Consider the following 12,799-nt stretch of genomic DNA (forward strand, 5'->3'; position numbering starts at 1 on the left):
CACACTATCTTCACAGACATTTTCATGTATATCCTGAGATGGACATGAAAATCTTAAATCTTGGAAGGCCTCCAATATTCAGAATTACATGCCAGTCTGAAAAGCACTCCTAACTTCCTCATTCTTATTAAAGAATTTCATCAAAATGTTGTCAAAGGACACTTACAAGACTTTAAGTTTACTTTATGGATTACAGTGCAATTATACCCAGAAAAGGTCATTCAAATGCAGCTCCTACTCATCCACAGTCTCCAAGTCTCACTTGACACAATTCTGAAAGTCAGAATTCTAAATCCTTTCAAAATGAACAATGTAGAGCGCAGGAATTATTTAACACATGTAAATTAGAAAAGTAACATTTTTTCTGTCAAAAATTCTGCTAATGCTTCCAAAGCAGTTTCAAGAAAAAGGTTTATATTTGCACTGATAAAAGTACCTGAGCCTCCCACATTGGTGGGCTTGTACATGCAAGTGCAATCTGCTGTCAACATATTATGTTTTAAAGACAATGTTACAGGTGAGAGATGCATTTTATTGGCATAGACTTTTCATTCCAAAGCACTGACTTAAGAAATGGCTTTTCCTTAACCTGACAAAACTATACTGCAGAGTTTAGTTTAACTTTATTAGGTAAATTAGGTGTCAACATCTACAAATCTAAGAAGTTACAAAGTTACCCAGTGTAGCAGGAAATACCTGGAAGCTATCCAGGCTCACTTTCACAAATGGGACTACTTCCTCATCATAAGAGAGGTTTCGTTCTAATCACACTTAAACCCCATCTTCCTGAAAAAGTGAAACTACTGAGACATAAGCTTACTGAAAGAGGTGTAGTTCCTTTTTTTAAAAAATATGTTTGACAATTACCACATTTATTTTGTTCAGTATTTTAAGGAATGCAAGAGATAACTTAGTATTTAAAAATTTCATGCGTTACCCTTTCCTCCCTGAAGGCATCCTGATTTTCTTAGGCTTTTTCTCAAGTCATACACAGCTATTTAACTCCTGTGCTTTGTAGATTCACATTAAAAACAAAGGAAAAAACCCCAACCAAACCTACAATAAACACATCCCTTCAAGTCACCAAAAATGGACTGGAGAACACTAGTCTTAAGATTTAAATAGTTTTAGTGCTGTTTTTCATTTGTGCCATTGTTTGTAAATTAGTATTTACATTAGCAAATGCCACTTTTATAGTAAAATCAGTACCTTTCATCAATCATGGCCTATATTCACATAGATAAATTGAACCTTTAATATTCCCACTAACACTCTTATTAAAATATTTTTATATATGTTTATGAGTTTGTTGCAGCTACAGGTAAGAAAACAATTTCTAGATAAACTGGAATAAAATTGAACCAGAAAAAATGGTTACTAGAGTTTAACAAAACTGCTTCAAATATCCTGGATACATAACAGGTTTTGCATTGAAAACTTGCTAAGTGATGATGTATTATCTGTAGGAAGGGTGCAGAAGTGATGACATTGTTGCTTGAGAGTTCAAGACTTCCACCTCTCACACCCCATTTTTGAATAAACAAACTGAATAAACAAACAAACAAACTTACGTTATTCGACATTCGTAAAAGCTCCTGGATTTTCAGTGACCTATGTGAATAACGCAACTACAAAACACTGTGGATCATAAAAGCAGTCTTTAGCACTGAAAAATCACTGTTCCTGGATGCTAAGACCAGTAACTTCCACTGGCAATGGTTCAACTTCAGATCTTTGGATCTACACAAATCTTACACACCTTATTCGCTACAAATAGTCCTCAGATTTTTTTTTAAAAGCTTGTTCAAATTTATTGTCACACTATCATCATTGAAAGAAAAACATGGCTTCAAGAATCTCTGCAAAAATGTGAATCTACAGAACAAGATTGAGTTCAAAACCATTTATGCAATCTTGAATATTGAAATAATGCTCTCTCTGGCTCTTCTCCTTCCTGGGTTTTAAAGATTCTTTACCTGAACTGTAGCAATTTGGTTTGCCATTATTCCAATTATACCCCTTTCTATATTCTCAATTATGCTAAATACTGCAAGTATTAAACTTGAATTATGCCACAGCTAAACACAGTCATCTTAAATCTAGTAATAGTAAGGTATATGAAACTGCTTACTGCTGTTGCAACACTTAAATCTTTTGATGAAACATGAAGTAAGATATGAATCAAAGACCTTTCTGAACTTGTCCTATCATTATATCACTCAATCTCCTACTTATTTGTGCTCATACATCGTTATTAGAAGTCTGAGACAAACAAGTTCTGTTATTTAGTTCACCTTCTTTCCTCCTTGAATTTTAGGAGTTTCAGGGTTCTAGTTATGTCTCTGCTGAAATGATCTACAAAACTACATCACCATCATCTGCATCAGCCTTCAATACTATCAGTTCTGTATGATGGGAGGAAAGTACATAAAGGAGCAATGTGATTTGTTTCTCATGAAAATCAATGTTTGCCTCTTTGCATCTACTCCTGCATTTATTTATAGCCCCAACTGGATGAGTGAGAAGGGTGTGTTTGACAAATGCTGTCCAGCTGATTTTTTTTTAAGCTCAGTAAAACTGAATACTCGAAATAACATTTTTATTGTACGACAGCACAACTTAATGCATCAGAAATAAAATCTTCAGGTATCACAAAATCTACATGCACATTGCCTGCTTTTCCATGAGTTTGCAGTGTTACTCATCTTTGCTTTCTTAGCCAATAAAATATACTCTGAGGCTTGGAAAATTCTACTCATACAGGACAATCAATTTTATATGGGACTAATAGAGAAATCAATTTAAATTTAAAATGGATGAGTGCTCATTCTATTCACTTATACCAAGGCAGGAAGAGTCTCTATGAGTCTCTGCACTCCTTTTTGGAGAAAAAAACCCTGAAATTAGTGGGTGGAAGAAAATTCAGAACTTAACTCCATCAGCCACAAAAGCACAGGCAGCGCTTCCAAGCTCATACAGAGACAAGATAAAATTGTCATTTTGTCTTTTATTATTTGACAGGACAAGAAGCAATGGGCATAAAATGAAACACAGGAGGTGTCATCTGGGCACAAGGAAACACTTTTTTACTGCAAGGGTGACCAAGCACTGCCACAGGTTGACCAGGAAGTTGTGGAGTCTGCATTCCTAGAGATTTCCAAAAGCCATCTGCACATAGTCCTGGGCAGCCTGCTCTAGATGACTCTACAAAATGATGCCCAAGGATCCCTTCCAATCTTAACCACGCAGTTAAGTATTTTCAGCATATGCTCCGGAACAACGTACTTGATTAGCGTTACTTGTATTTTCTATACAGGGCTAGAAAAAACACAATTACCACTTGCACTTCTGAATCACATTACTACTTGTACCAACAGAGAGGTGGCATTGAAATGTGAATTAAGTAGAGGAGGGCACAGTCTTCAAACCTCTTGGGAAGAAGATAGCAAGATCCTGGTGCTATGCACCCCTAGACATATCAGTGCATCTCTAGTTATAAAACATGGTCAAACAGAAAATCTGCCTTTCTGTAACTACTTAGATATTTTAGACATCCTTTTAACTTCAAATAAGTTTGAAACATCATGTATTGATGCCTTCCACATTTGAGTCATCTCACAACTTCCACAGACATGAAAATTAAAATTTTTAAATTGTAAAGTGAACAAGAGCATGCATTACATAAAGGCATGAGCAGTGCACCAGCACCATGTACACGGAACACCACACCCTAGCTTGGAAACAGGCAGCTGCCGTGAAGCTGGATCCCACAGAGGATGACAAGGAGCAGGGATAACTGAGTCTCAGAAAACATGCTGCTCCTTTTGAGACTTTTCTGGAAAAATCCGCCCTAAATTTGAGTTTCACACTGCCACAAAAAGAGTACATCTACATCTCGCTAACACAGTCCCTCTGCTCCTTGACCTCACACTTCCCCAATTACTGTCTCTTAGCAGGAAGCAAAACAGCCTTCCTCATCCCCACAGCTCCTTCCTCTCGTAAATCACATGTATCCCATCTCCTCCCGGAGCCTGCCGGGGTGCCTGGGGACGGCAGGCCTGGTGCTACGGAGCAGCCGGCTGGCACGGGCACGGCGCTTCGGGAACGGGAAGCGGAGGTGGGGGAAGGGAAAGCCCTTCCGCGTCTCTTCTGCCTCTCCCTGCCATCCCCGCGCCCGCACGCCGGGCGGGGGCGGCCACGGGGACCGGCAGAGCTGCTGCCGCCCTCGCCGGGCCCCGGGCGCCGCCCCCGCCGGGCCCGCACCGTACAAGGCGCGGCGGGAGATGCGGCCGGGCCGGGCCGGGCCTGCCCCGGCCTCCCCCCGACCTCCCGGCAGCCGGGCCCGGCTGCGGGGCCGCGCTGAAACCAGGAGCCTCGCCGGCTCGAAGGGCCGGGGACAAGAGAGCCGCGCGGCTCGGCGCAGCGTATCCACCCATCCCTACCTTCTCCTCGTCGGACAGCTGCTCCTCCAGGTCCGCCATCTTCCCGTCCGGCTGCGCCCGCCCCCTCCCGCTCCTCCTTCCCGGCAGGAAGGGCGGGGCCCGCGCGCCCTCGATGCGGCGGCGGTGCGTGCGCGCGCGCGGCGGGCGGGGATCCCGGAGCGGAGGGGCGTGGTGGGAATGGAAAAGGGGGGGATCCCGGAGCGGAGGGGCGTGGTGGGAATGGAAAAGGGGGGGATCCCGGAGCGGAGGGGCGTGGTGGGAATGGAAAAGGGGGGATCCCGAAGCGGAGGGGCGTGGTGGGAATGGAAAAGGGGGGATCCCCGAGCGGAGGGGCGTGGTGGAAATGGAAAAGGGGGCATCCCGGAGTGGAAGGGCATGTTGGGCATAGAAAAGGAGGGGTCCCGGAGTGGAAGATCATGTTGGGAATGGAAAAGGGGGGATCCCGGAGCGGAGGGGCGTGGTGGGAATGGAAAAGGGGGCATCCCGGAGTGGAACGGCATGTTGGGAATGGGAAAGGGGCATCCCGGAGTGGAGGGGCATGTGGGGAAGGGAAAAGGGGGGATCCTGGAACGGTTTTAGCAGCAACTGGAGGTGTGGGCAGCCAGAAGTAAAAATCACAAAATCAGTTATGTTGGAAGAGACCTCTGAGATCATTGAGTCCAACCTATGACGAACACCACCTTTTCAACTAGACCATGGCACTCAGTGCCACGTCCAGTTTCTTCTTAAACAGCTCCAGGGATGGTGACTCTCCCACCTCCCTGGGCAGCCCATTTCCATATGTAATCCCCCTCTCAGTGAAGAAATTCCTCCTAACATCCAAAATATACCTCCCCTGCCACAGCTTAGGGCTATGTCCTCTTGTCCTGTCTCTGTTTGCCTAGGAGAAGAGACCGACCCTCACCTGGCTACAGCCTCCTTTCAGACAGGAGGAGAATGTCCAGGTTTCAGCCCCCGCCGTGGCAGGTGCTCAGTGCAGGTCAGTGGATGCCGGTGATGGGGCCGAGGCACCGGGGGCAGGTGCTGGGGGAGGTTGTGGGAAGCTCAGTCTAGTACCAGCGACAGAGAAATGTGTGAAACTATTTGTACTGTAGAAGATGGGACATGGAATGGGGTCAGTGGGAGAAAAACAAATAGATTGGAAGTTTTTTACTGCCAGACTGAGAAATTGTGAAGAATGTCATCCAGAGGTGTGACACTGGAGTTACACAGGGGGATTTGGGATGATGACTTTCAAGGATTGCCTCTAGGCAGTGATAACTCTTTGGTAACATTTGAAAATACATTTTCTTAATGTCCAATACAGTGTACTTCACCTCAGTCATGATGAACAAGGAAAAGCTGATCATTGACAGGAAGATCACAGGTGTTGAGGTACACCTAAGTCAGTCATGGTTAGTGGTGTGAATGTAGCCAGCTTCAAGCCAAAAGATCTTGTTGTGCTATGGAGTTCATCCACATCTGTCTTTCTTGCATGAGTATTTCTATACAAATACTGCCAATGTGCAGTAGAGCAAAATATGCCAATATCTGTAGAATTTTTCTGGGCTGTCACTCTAGATGCTGTAAGAGGACTGTCACATGAAAATGAAGGAAAGTGAAATTGGACAAAAAGTTGTTTAAGCCAAATGTGGATATTATAATGGCACAAAAAAAGTCAGTATATGATGAAAACATGTAAATGAAAATAATTAAATTAATGTGTAGATTGGACAACATGGCTGGTTCAGGACTGTCGAAAAGAGATTTAAAATGTCTGAAGCCATGGAGGATAAAGATAATGGACAGTAGGGTATTTATGTCAGAAACAAAGGACAACCAAAGCTAATGTTTGATAAGACCATTGCTAGATTTAGGGTGAAGTATAGAACAGAAAATGTGCATCTAAGGGATATTTGGGTTTTGAACATTTTACATATATTATTTGGACTCAATAATAAAAGGTAAGGGTCTGTAGCAGGGAACAGCATTGTGCAACGCTCAGTCATGCAACAGGACTTTATAACTTCCACCCAGGAGTCTTAAGAGTAACAACCTGAGGTCTGTGAAATGCTCCTGTTAATTTTTAACACACCTTGGGATTTGCCAGCTGGGGGATATTGCCATGGGTGTTGCTTTATTTAATATGTATCAGGGAGATAGTTCAAAAAGGTAGATCTCCGATAAATGTGAACAGTTTTCTCATAAGTCAACATATCTATCTGTTGGATGTACCATGTTTGCACCAGATTTTTCTTGGAAGTTTGCTGAAACTAATATGATGAAGTGAATGATTCAGAGGACAGTGTAGTCATCCTAGAAATTGATGTGAATCTTCTTAATAGTACCCTCACAGGTACTTTACTGTGACCTTAGGACTTAATGGGAAATGAATAATCATGCAGAAATAAGTATTTGTCTTGCTTTGTGACTCAGTATTTTGGACTGTTTGTGTGTCTTCTCAGGAAGAATATGTAAATTTCAGAGGAATTTTAAAGGAGGACTAAAAATAATCCTGGAGATGCAGAAAAAATTTCAGGATGTGAGGCTTAAGGATGTCAAGATTGAGAAGGGATTTCAGGTATAGCAGTGATACACGAGTTAGTTTGGAATTTATATGCATCTTCTATGAAGTCACATATATCTACTTGCTGTTTTAAATTGAATACAGCCAATTTCTAACCCGTAAATCTCGTATTTAAAATTCATGGGTATTTGTGTGTCAGTGTCTCTACACATTGATCAAATGCTAATTTGCACTATAATCACATACAGAACAGCAAAATATCCTGTTGCTTACTAGCTAGCTCATGTCTTAGCAGAAGTCCAGTCACACTACATGAAGCTCACCATGGGCTAGCAAATCTGTCTGATGAGCAGCACATGGTTTACAGATGTAGTGAGAGAAAAATTACGAATTTAATTACGAAAAGAACCCAACCCCCCTCAAACAACAACTGTTGAGTTTTACTTCATCTGATCAGACATAGGTAGAGCTACCAATCAAGTACCTTGCTATTTTGCTGTACTGCTTCTGTCATTTTTTCTGTATTGACTCTGTAGAGCCAAACCCCTGGCCCCTGAGTAGCATTGGGAGAGAGAGCACAGCACTCTTTACTGCAAGGTGTCCCTCCAGGGCTACCAATATGGCTTAAGAGAAGTGTAGTTTCTCTGCTGAAGCTGTCCTGAAGACTGGCAAGGAGGTGATAGGGCATAGTGGTTAGCACAGCACACCTCTGTCCTTCTGCACTGGCCCTGACGATTGAGATAAAAAATGCAGAAAAAAAAAGTTACATTTTCATTCTTCTTATTCAAGGCAGGCGATTGACATTTTATCTATTGCATCTGCTCAAAGGACGAACTCATGAGGTGTATTGGGGCCTACTTGTTTAACCTGGAGGATGTAGTACATTCAGAGCCTACAGGTAGACTCTGGCCAAGCTCTGAGCCTGGCTCAGATGGTGTTCCTGGCAGTAGGAGAGGAGGAGTGCTCAGAAAGGCTTGGCAGGCTGCTCCTTTCCATGGTAAGCACCTTCTTGTATCCTGATAGCTGTTGAAATAAATCCTCACATTCCTGTGAGTTGGTAGGAGATGTACTCCGGTTCCTGAGATTCCCAAGTATGTATCAGATCTTAGGGCCTTGGGTGTTGTCTGCAAAATTGTGTTGGTATGTTTGGGGACTTAGTATTTGCAAACCTCTCCATTTGCTCTTTGTGCCTTAGAGATCCTTAGCAGTGAAAGCAAATAGGCTTGTTCTAGAAAAGTTGAATGATAAATCCTTACAATAGCGTTGGAAAGAAAGCTGTGACAGGAAGAAAAGTAATAATCAAATATAACTGTAGAGCAAGCCTGAGACTGAGCTTCCTTCTTCGATAGCACTTAGGATATTTTAGGCCCTAACGGATATTCAAGGCAATGACTCAGTAGCCCTTCGTCTGCTGTGGAGGTGCCTCTTAGAATCATGGAACAGCCCAACGTGGAAGGGACCTTGGAAGATCAACTGGTCCAACCTTTTGTGGGAAAGGGAGCGTAAGTGAGATTTGTCTAGTGCCCTTTCCAACTGGAATTTCCAATTGCCCCATCTTGGAGGTTGTTCAATTAATGCTTGTTCTCACATGTCTTTCCTATAGCAAGATTTTTGTTGATACCTTAGAATTTACTGTCATTTGTTTTTTTGCTCATCAATTCATGGTCCTGCTTACTGTGGCATTTTAAAAATTGTTTAACTATTCTTTATGATTTACTATTGTGGTGGTCAGCAGCTGGCCTGAAGGCCTCACAATAATAATTAATCCCATTTTATAACTCCCTGTTTTATAACTGAAATAATGAAGACATAACTGAAATTACATAAGTACCCTGACCAGTGGGTTATGTAATCCGACCAGTGTGGATGGTTGGAGAGCAGGCCCAGGCCATTGGGGATGCAGGCAACCATTGGCTGGTTGGCCGGGTGGCAACTGGCTCAGCCCGTAGGGATCGACCATGCGGAGCTTCAGATCTATAGAAGGGGAAGAAGAATCAATAAAAGTGGCTGTTGTGCATGAGCCCAGTGAGTCTTGTCACTTGTCTGTCTCCTGCGACAGTTTACAGCCATAATACTTTTATAAATTTTGGTAACTTTGCACTGTATTTTATGTTTTTCATGGCGACTGTGGATGTCATGACAAACTGGATAGTTAGAGTCTATTGCTTTTGTCAGTTAGAGGGGTCTTTATTAACACATTTACCTTAGAAGCTCTTTTTAAGTTCCTCACAGGATTGCATTCAGATCTTATCCATGGTTGCTTTGTGACTTCCTATTCTGTTTCTATTCTTGGGAATTTTCTCTGCTTCTTTGTCCACCTCATCCCCTGCATGAATAATCAGCTATATAGCTTGCTTTACATAATTCAAATTCAAAGTCTAGTATTTGCCTTTCTTTTGACATACACCCATGTTTTAGGAAGTAGATACCAATGTTGTTACTTAGATTTATCTTGAAATGCAGGCCAGTAGTTTAGTTTAGTGGTTACAAGAAGATTTAGTTCTCCCATAAACTGAGGTGTTTGAAGCAGAGAGGAGTTATTTATTTGTGATACAAAATTTTTATCCAAGGATTGGAACATGCAAAAGGAGGGTGAAAAAGAGCAAGTGTTGCACATTTTAGAAAAGGACAACCAGAGGAAGGAGATACACCTGGGTCTTGTTGGCTGCTGCTCCAGTTCCAACAGAGACAAGGAGATGTGAGGGCAATGGTCAATAGTGCAGCAACATCTGCAAAGAGCTGAAGACAACAAGAAGATAAGGATGAAGTGCCGCATACTGAACCATCTACTTTTGATTCTAGTCAGTCTCAAACTAGCTTTCTAAATGAGCAATACTTATAAATTATGCACAGATTTTCAGAGGTGCTAAAAATTTCATGTTCTACTTATTCTGTAGGCTGTATTCTTCAGACACAGGGGATCTGTTTGTAGGTTTCTCCTAATGTGTTAGTTATCTTTGCTATCTTACTATGTTAGCTTTTTAAAAGCTACAGTGTTAGCTATTAAAATGTTGTCTATAGCAGCCAACTTCCTTTCTTTACCTGTCCTTTGACTCCTTGAACGTATTTTTTGATGAAGTTATCAGACTTGCAAAAGTGCTTAATCCAAAATTTCGTGAAGAAAGAATACTGATTTCCTGCTGAAATGTAAAAAGAAGTACTGTCAAGCAAAGAAGATTTGTGGCTTCTTATGAAACATCTTTCATTACAGAAAATCTTCTCTCAGTTCTGATACAATGTGATGAACAACTGAATAATGAAACTGCATTCCAAAAGCGTTCTTGAAGTTAGCAGTGAATGATGGATTGCCCGAACTGAGCAATATTAGGGGTTTAAATAGCAATACCAGAGTTTGAAGGGAAAATAGGACAACTAGAGAAGTTTTCTGTAACATTGTTTACAGTGTCTATGGAGAAGTTGCTAACTTAAACAATCTGTACTAAAGTGCTAAACAATTTATTAATAAATTATATCATAGACGTGTGCTGTGATAGTGCTTTGGAAAGAAGAGTATTGGCATGTCTCTTTTACAGCCTGTTTTTAAAAGAAATAAATTTGTTATAGACAGGTACAGTAGAGGCTTTCAAGGGGAACATTTATACATTACAAAGAGTTCAAAGAATAATCAGAGACTGAAAAATTCAAGCAATCCAATCTCTGATTAGTTTTATTAGCAAAAAAACATCTTAAATGTTTGTAGGTACTTTCTGGGATATCAGAAAGTTGTTAATAGGATGTTTTGGTGTATTAGAATACAAGATTCATGGATAGTAGTTAAAAAAGGACAAATTCAGGCTAAAAATAAACAAGATTAATTGTCAGAGCAATTAACTACTGGAATGATTTCACCAAGGCAACACTGATACTAGCAATTTTAGAGTAAAGACTGACCATTTTTCTAGACAATACATTCTCCGATTCAGTGAGGACTTAAGGAGTCTTGTGGCCTGTGTTGCAGGAGAAGGTAGCAAGGAATATCCTGAAGCAATCCTTCCTGACACTGTATGGCATGATTCTCTGAGCCCTTTTCCTTTTCAGCATCTAATGGAGAGAAACTGAAGTAAGAATGGAAGCAGCTCCATGGAAGAGATGAAGAAGAGAGAGGAGAATTTGAGTGTAATGAACTGAATCCATAAAGAATGGAATACAAAAAGGACTGAAAAAATGTACCAGGGAAATTACTGAGGATAGAGTGGGTATTAATGAAATGGGGAATATCATGGTCAAATGAATCATCTGTGGAAAGGTTTAGTTGAGTATTTAAAACTGGATTATTGGGGAGTATTTTTGATACTTAACTGGTAAACACCTGAGTCTCAGCTCATGAGCCTCAGTTTCCATCAACAGGGAGAAATAAGCACTCCAAAGGTGAGATTCGTCTGACCTAGTTAAGACACCTGTCTTAGGACAAGATTATTGTCTGTATGAGTTCAGATGCAGCTGTCTAAATATTAGGCCCCAGTATTATGACAGCCGAATTCCCTTTTACTGTTAGGAGATCAAAAGGAAAGAAGGTGATGGACCAGTGAAGAGGCGCAAGAGCTAAGGGGCAGCTGAAGTTAAAAAGCTAAGGGAAAGGAGAGGACTGCACTTACAGTTCATCACTGCTCTGTAGTCCCTAGGGAATCTGTACTCAGAGAGGTAAATCACAGATTTATGCATAAAGGACTTTGTACCAGGAGGGCTGTATTTCTGTACTGCCTTTATTGCAGCTCCTACTCAGACATCAGGAATGCTGTATCAGTAGCTATTAATAGTATGGAGATAGAGCAGGATTAGGATTAGCAAAGGAAGGGGACAGGCTGGGGATTAGTAAATAGGCCAGAATCAAAGTGTAAGGGTTCTGTACCCCATAAAGGCTTCAGAGGGCCCTTAAGATAACAGTGTGCCGTACCGCAAGTCCAGAACTTCTCCAGCCTGAACCAGTCTTGCTCTCTTTTAGTGTATGTATTTTTTTGCCTTTGCTCTGTACCAGGATAGATTGAGAAAGCAGCAATGGTGCCAGGAGAAAGCAAAACTGAGGAAAGCAAAGGAGCTGGAGCACTGCTTGCCCCAGCTATCAAATTGGTGTAGGAATAGAACAGTAGCTCACAGGATTTGAGCAACCATGTGATTTTAGAAGGCTCCATGAGAAAACACAAAAATTCCTTTCCTTCCCTCTCACTGAGCCTGGTTCTTGCTTATACTTTTAGTTATTCCTTTCTCAAAAAAAAAAAAAAAAAAAAAAAAAAGAAAAAGGAAGTGTAGTCTTCTAGCTAGATTTATTTACTTTCGTTCTAAAGGAGACATTGGCAATTTTATTTTTCAACAGGAAATGGTAAATGTGCTGATTTGTTTAATGAGGTTGAGATTCCCTGTAGGAGTCCAAATTCCTTTTTTGTTTTACTCTCTGTAGAACTGAATGTCTTATGTAGATAAAATCTCAATAAAGATAAACCATTCAAGCAGATGTGAGTAAAGAGCTGAGAATTTCTGGGCTACTGTAGACAAAGATGCCTCACGGAGTCAGTGGTACTTCATGCTGCTTAACAGTGGTGTGGGACCTTAATTTTTGATCTTGTGCACATACTGGAAGAAACAGTAGGAAGAGAAGTTTGGATTTTGAAGTAAAACAAAGTAATTTTATTTTTGAATATTGGGCCTCTGAATGATACGCAGCATAAGCACTTGAGCACACTTTCTTCTGACCTCAATAAAAGTCCTGAATACTAAATATTTGTGAAAATTAGGACAGTGTCTAAATGTTCATGTAAGAACATTTCTTCTGTTATCTACTTTTGAAACAGTTGCCATGTTGTGTATTGATAAAATCACATTGATCTATTAAAAGAAATTTCTCTTGTTTGTGGGA

General features: G+C 41.2%; 1 protein-coding gene and 1 long non-coding RNA gene across 2 annotated transcripts in view; one reads left to right on the top strand and one right to left on the bottom strand.

Moving 5' to 3' along the window:
- The window catches only part of CAPZA2 (capping actin protein of muscle Z-line subunit alpha 2), a 33,657-nt gene extending 29,111 nt beyond the window's left edge, over positions 1-4,546 (bottom strand). The window contains exon 1 of the mRNA XM_039570823.1: positions 4,443-4,546. Within this exon, the coding sequence (XP_039426757.1) occupies positions 4,443-4,481 (39 nt within the window). The 5' untranslated portion in view covers positions 4,482-4,546. The remainder of the gene's footprint in view (positions 1-4,442) is intronic.
- A 748-nt stretch (positions 4,547-5,294) lies between these two features.
- LOC109143263 lies at positions 5,295-12,799 on the top strand. The gene is made up of 2 exons (XR_002043310.3): positions 5,295-5,421; positions 10,987-12,799. It is a non-coding gene; the product is annotated as an uncharacterized LOC109143263 (long non-coding RNA).

Source organism: Corvus cornix, chromosome 1A, assembly GCF_000738735.6.
Source record: "Corvus cornix cornix isolate S_Up_H32 chromosome 1A, ASM73873v5, whole genome shotgun sequence".
NCBI classification, from domain to species: Eukaryota; Metazoa; Chordata; class Aves; order Passeriformes; family Corvidae; genus Corvus; species Corvus cornix.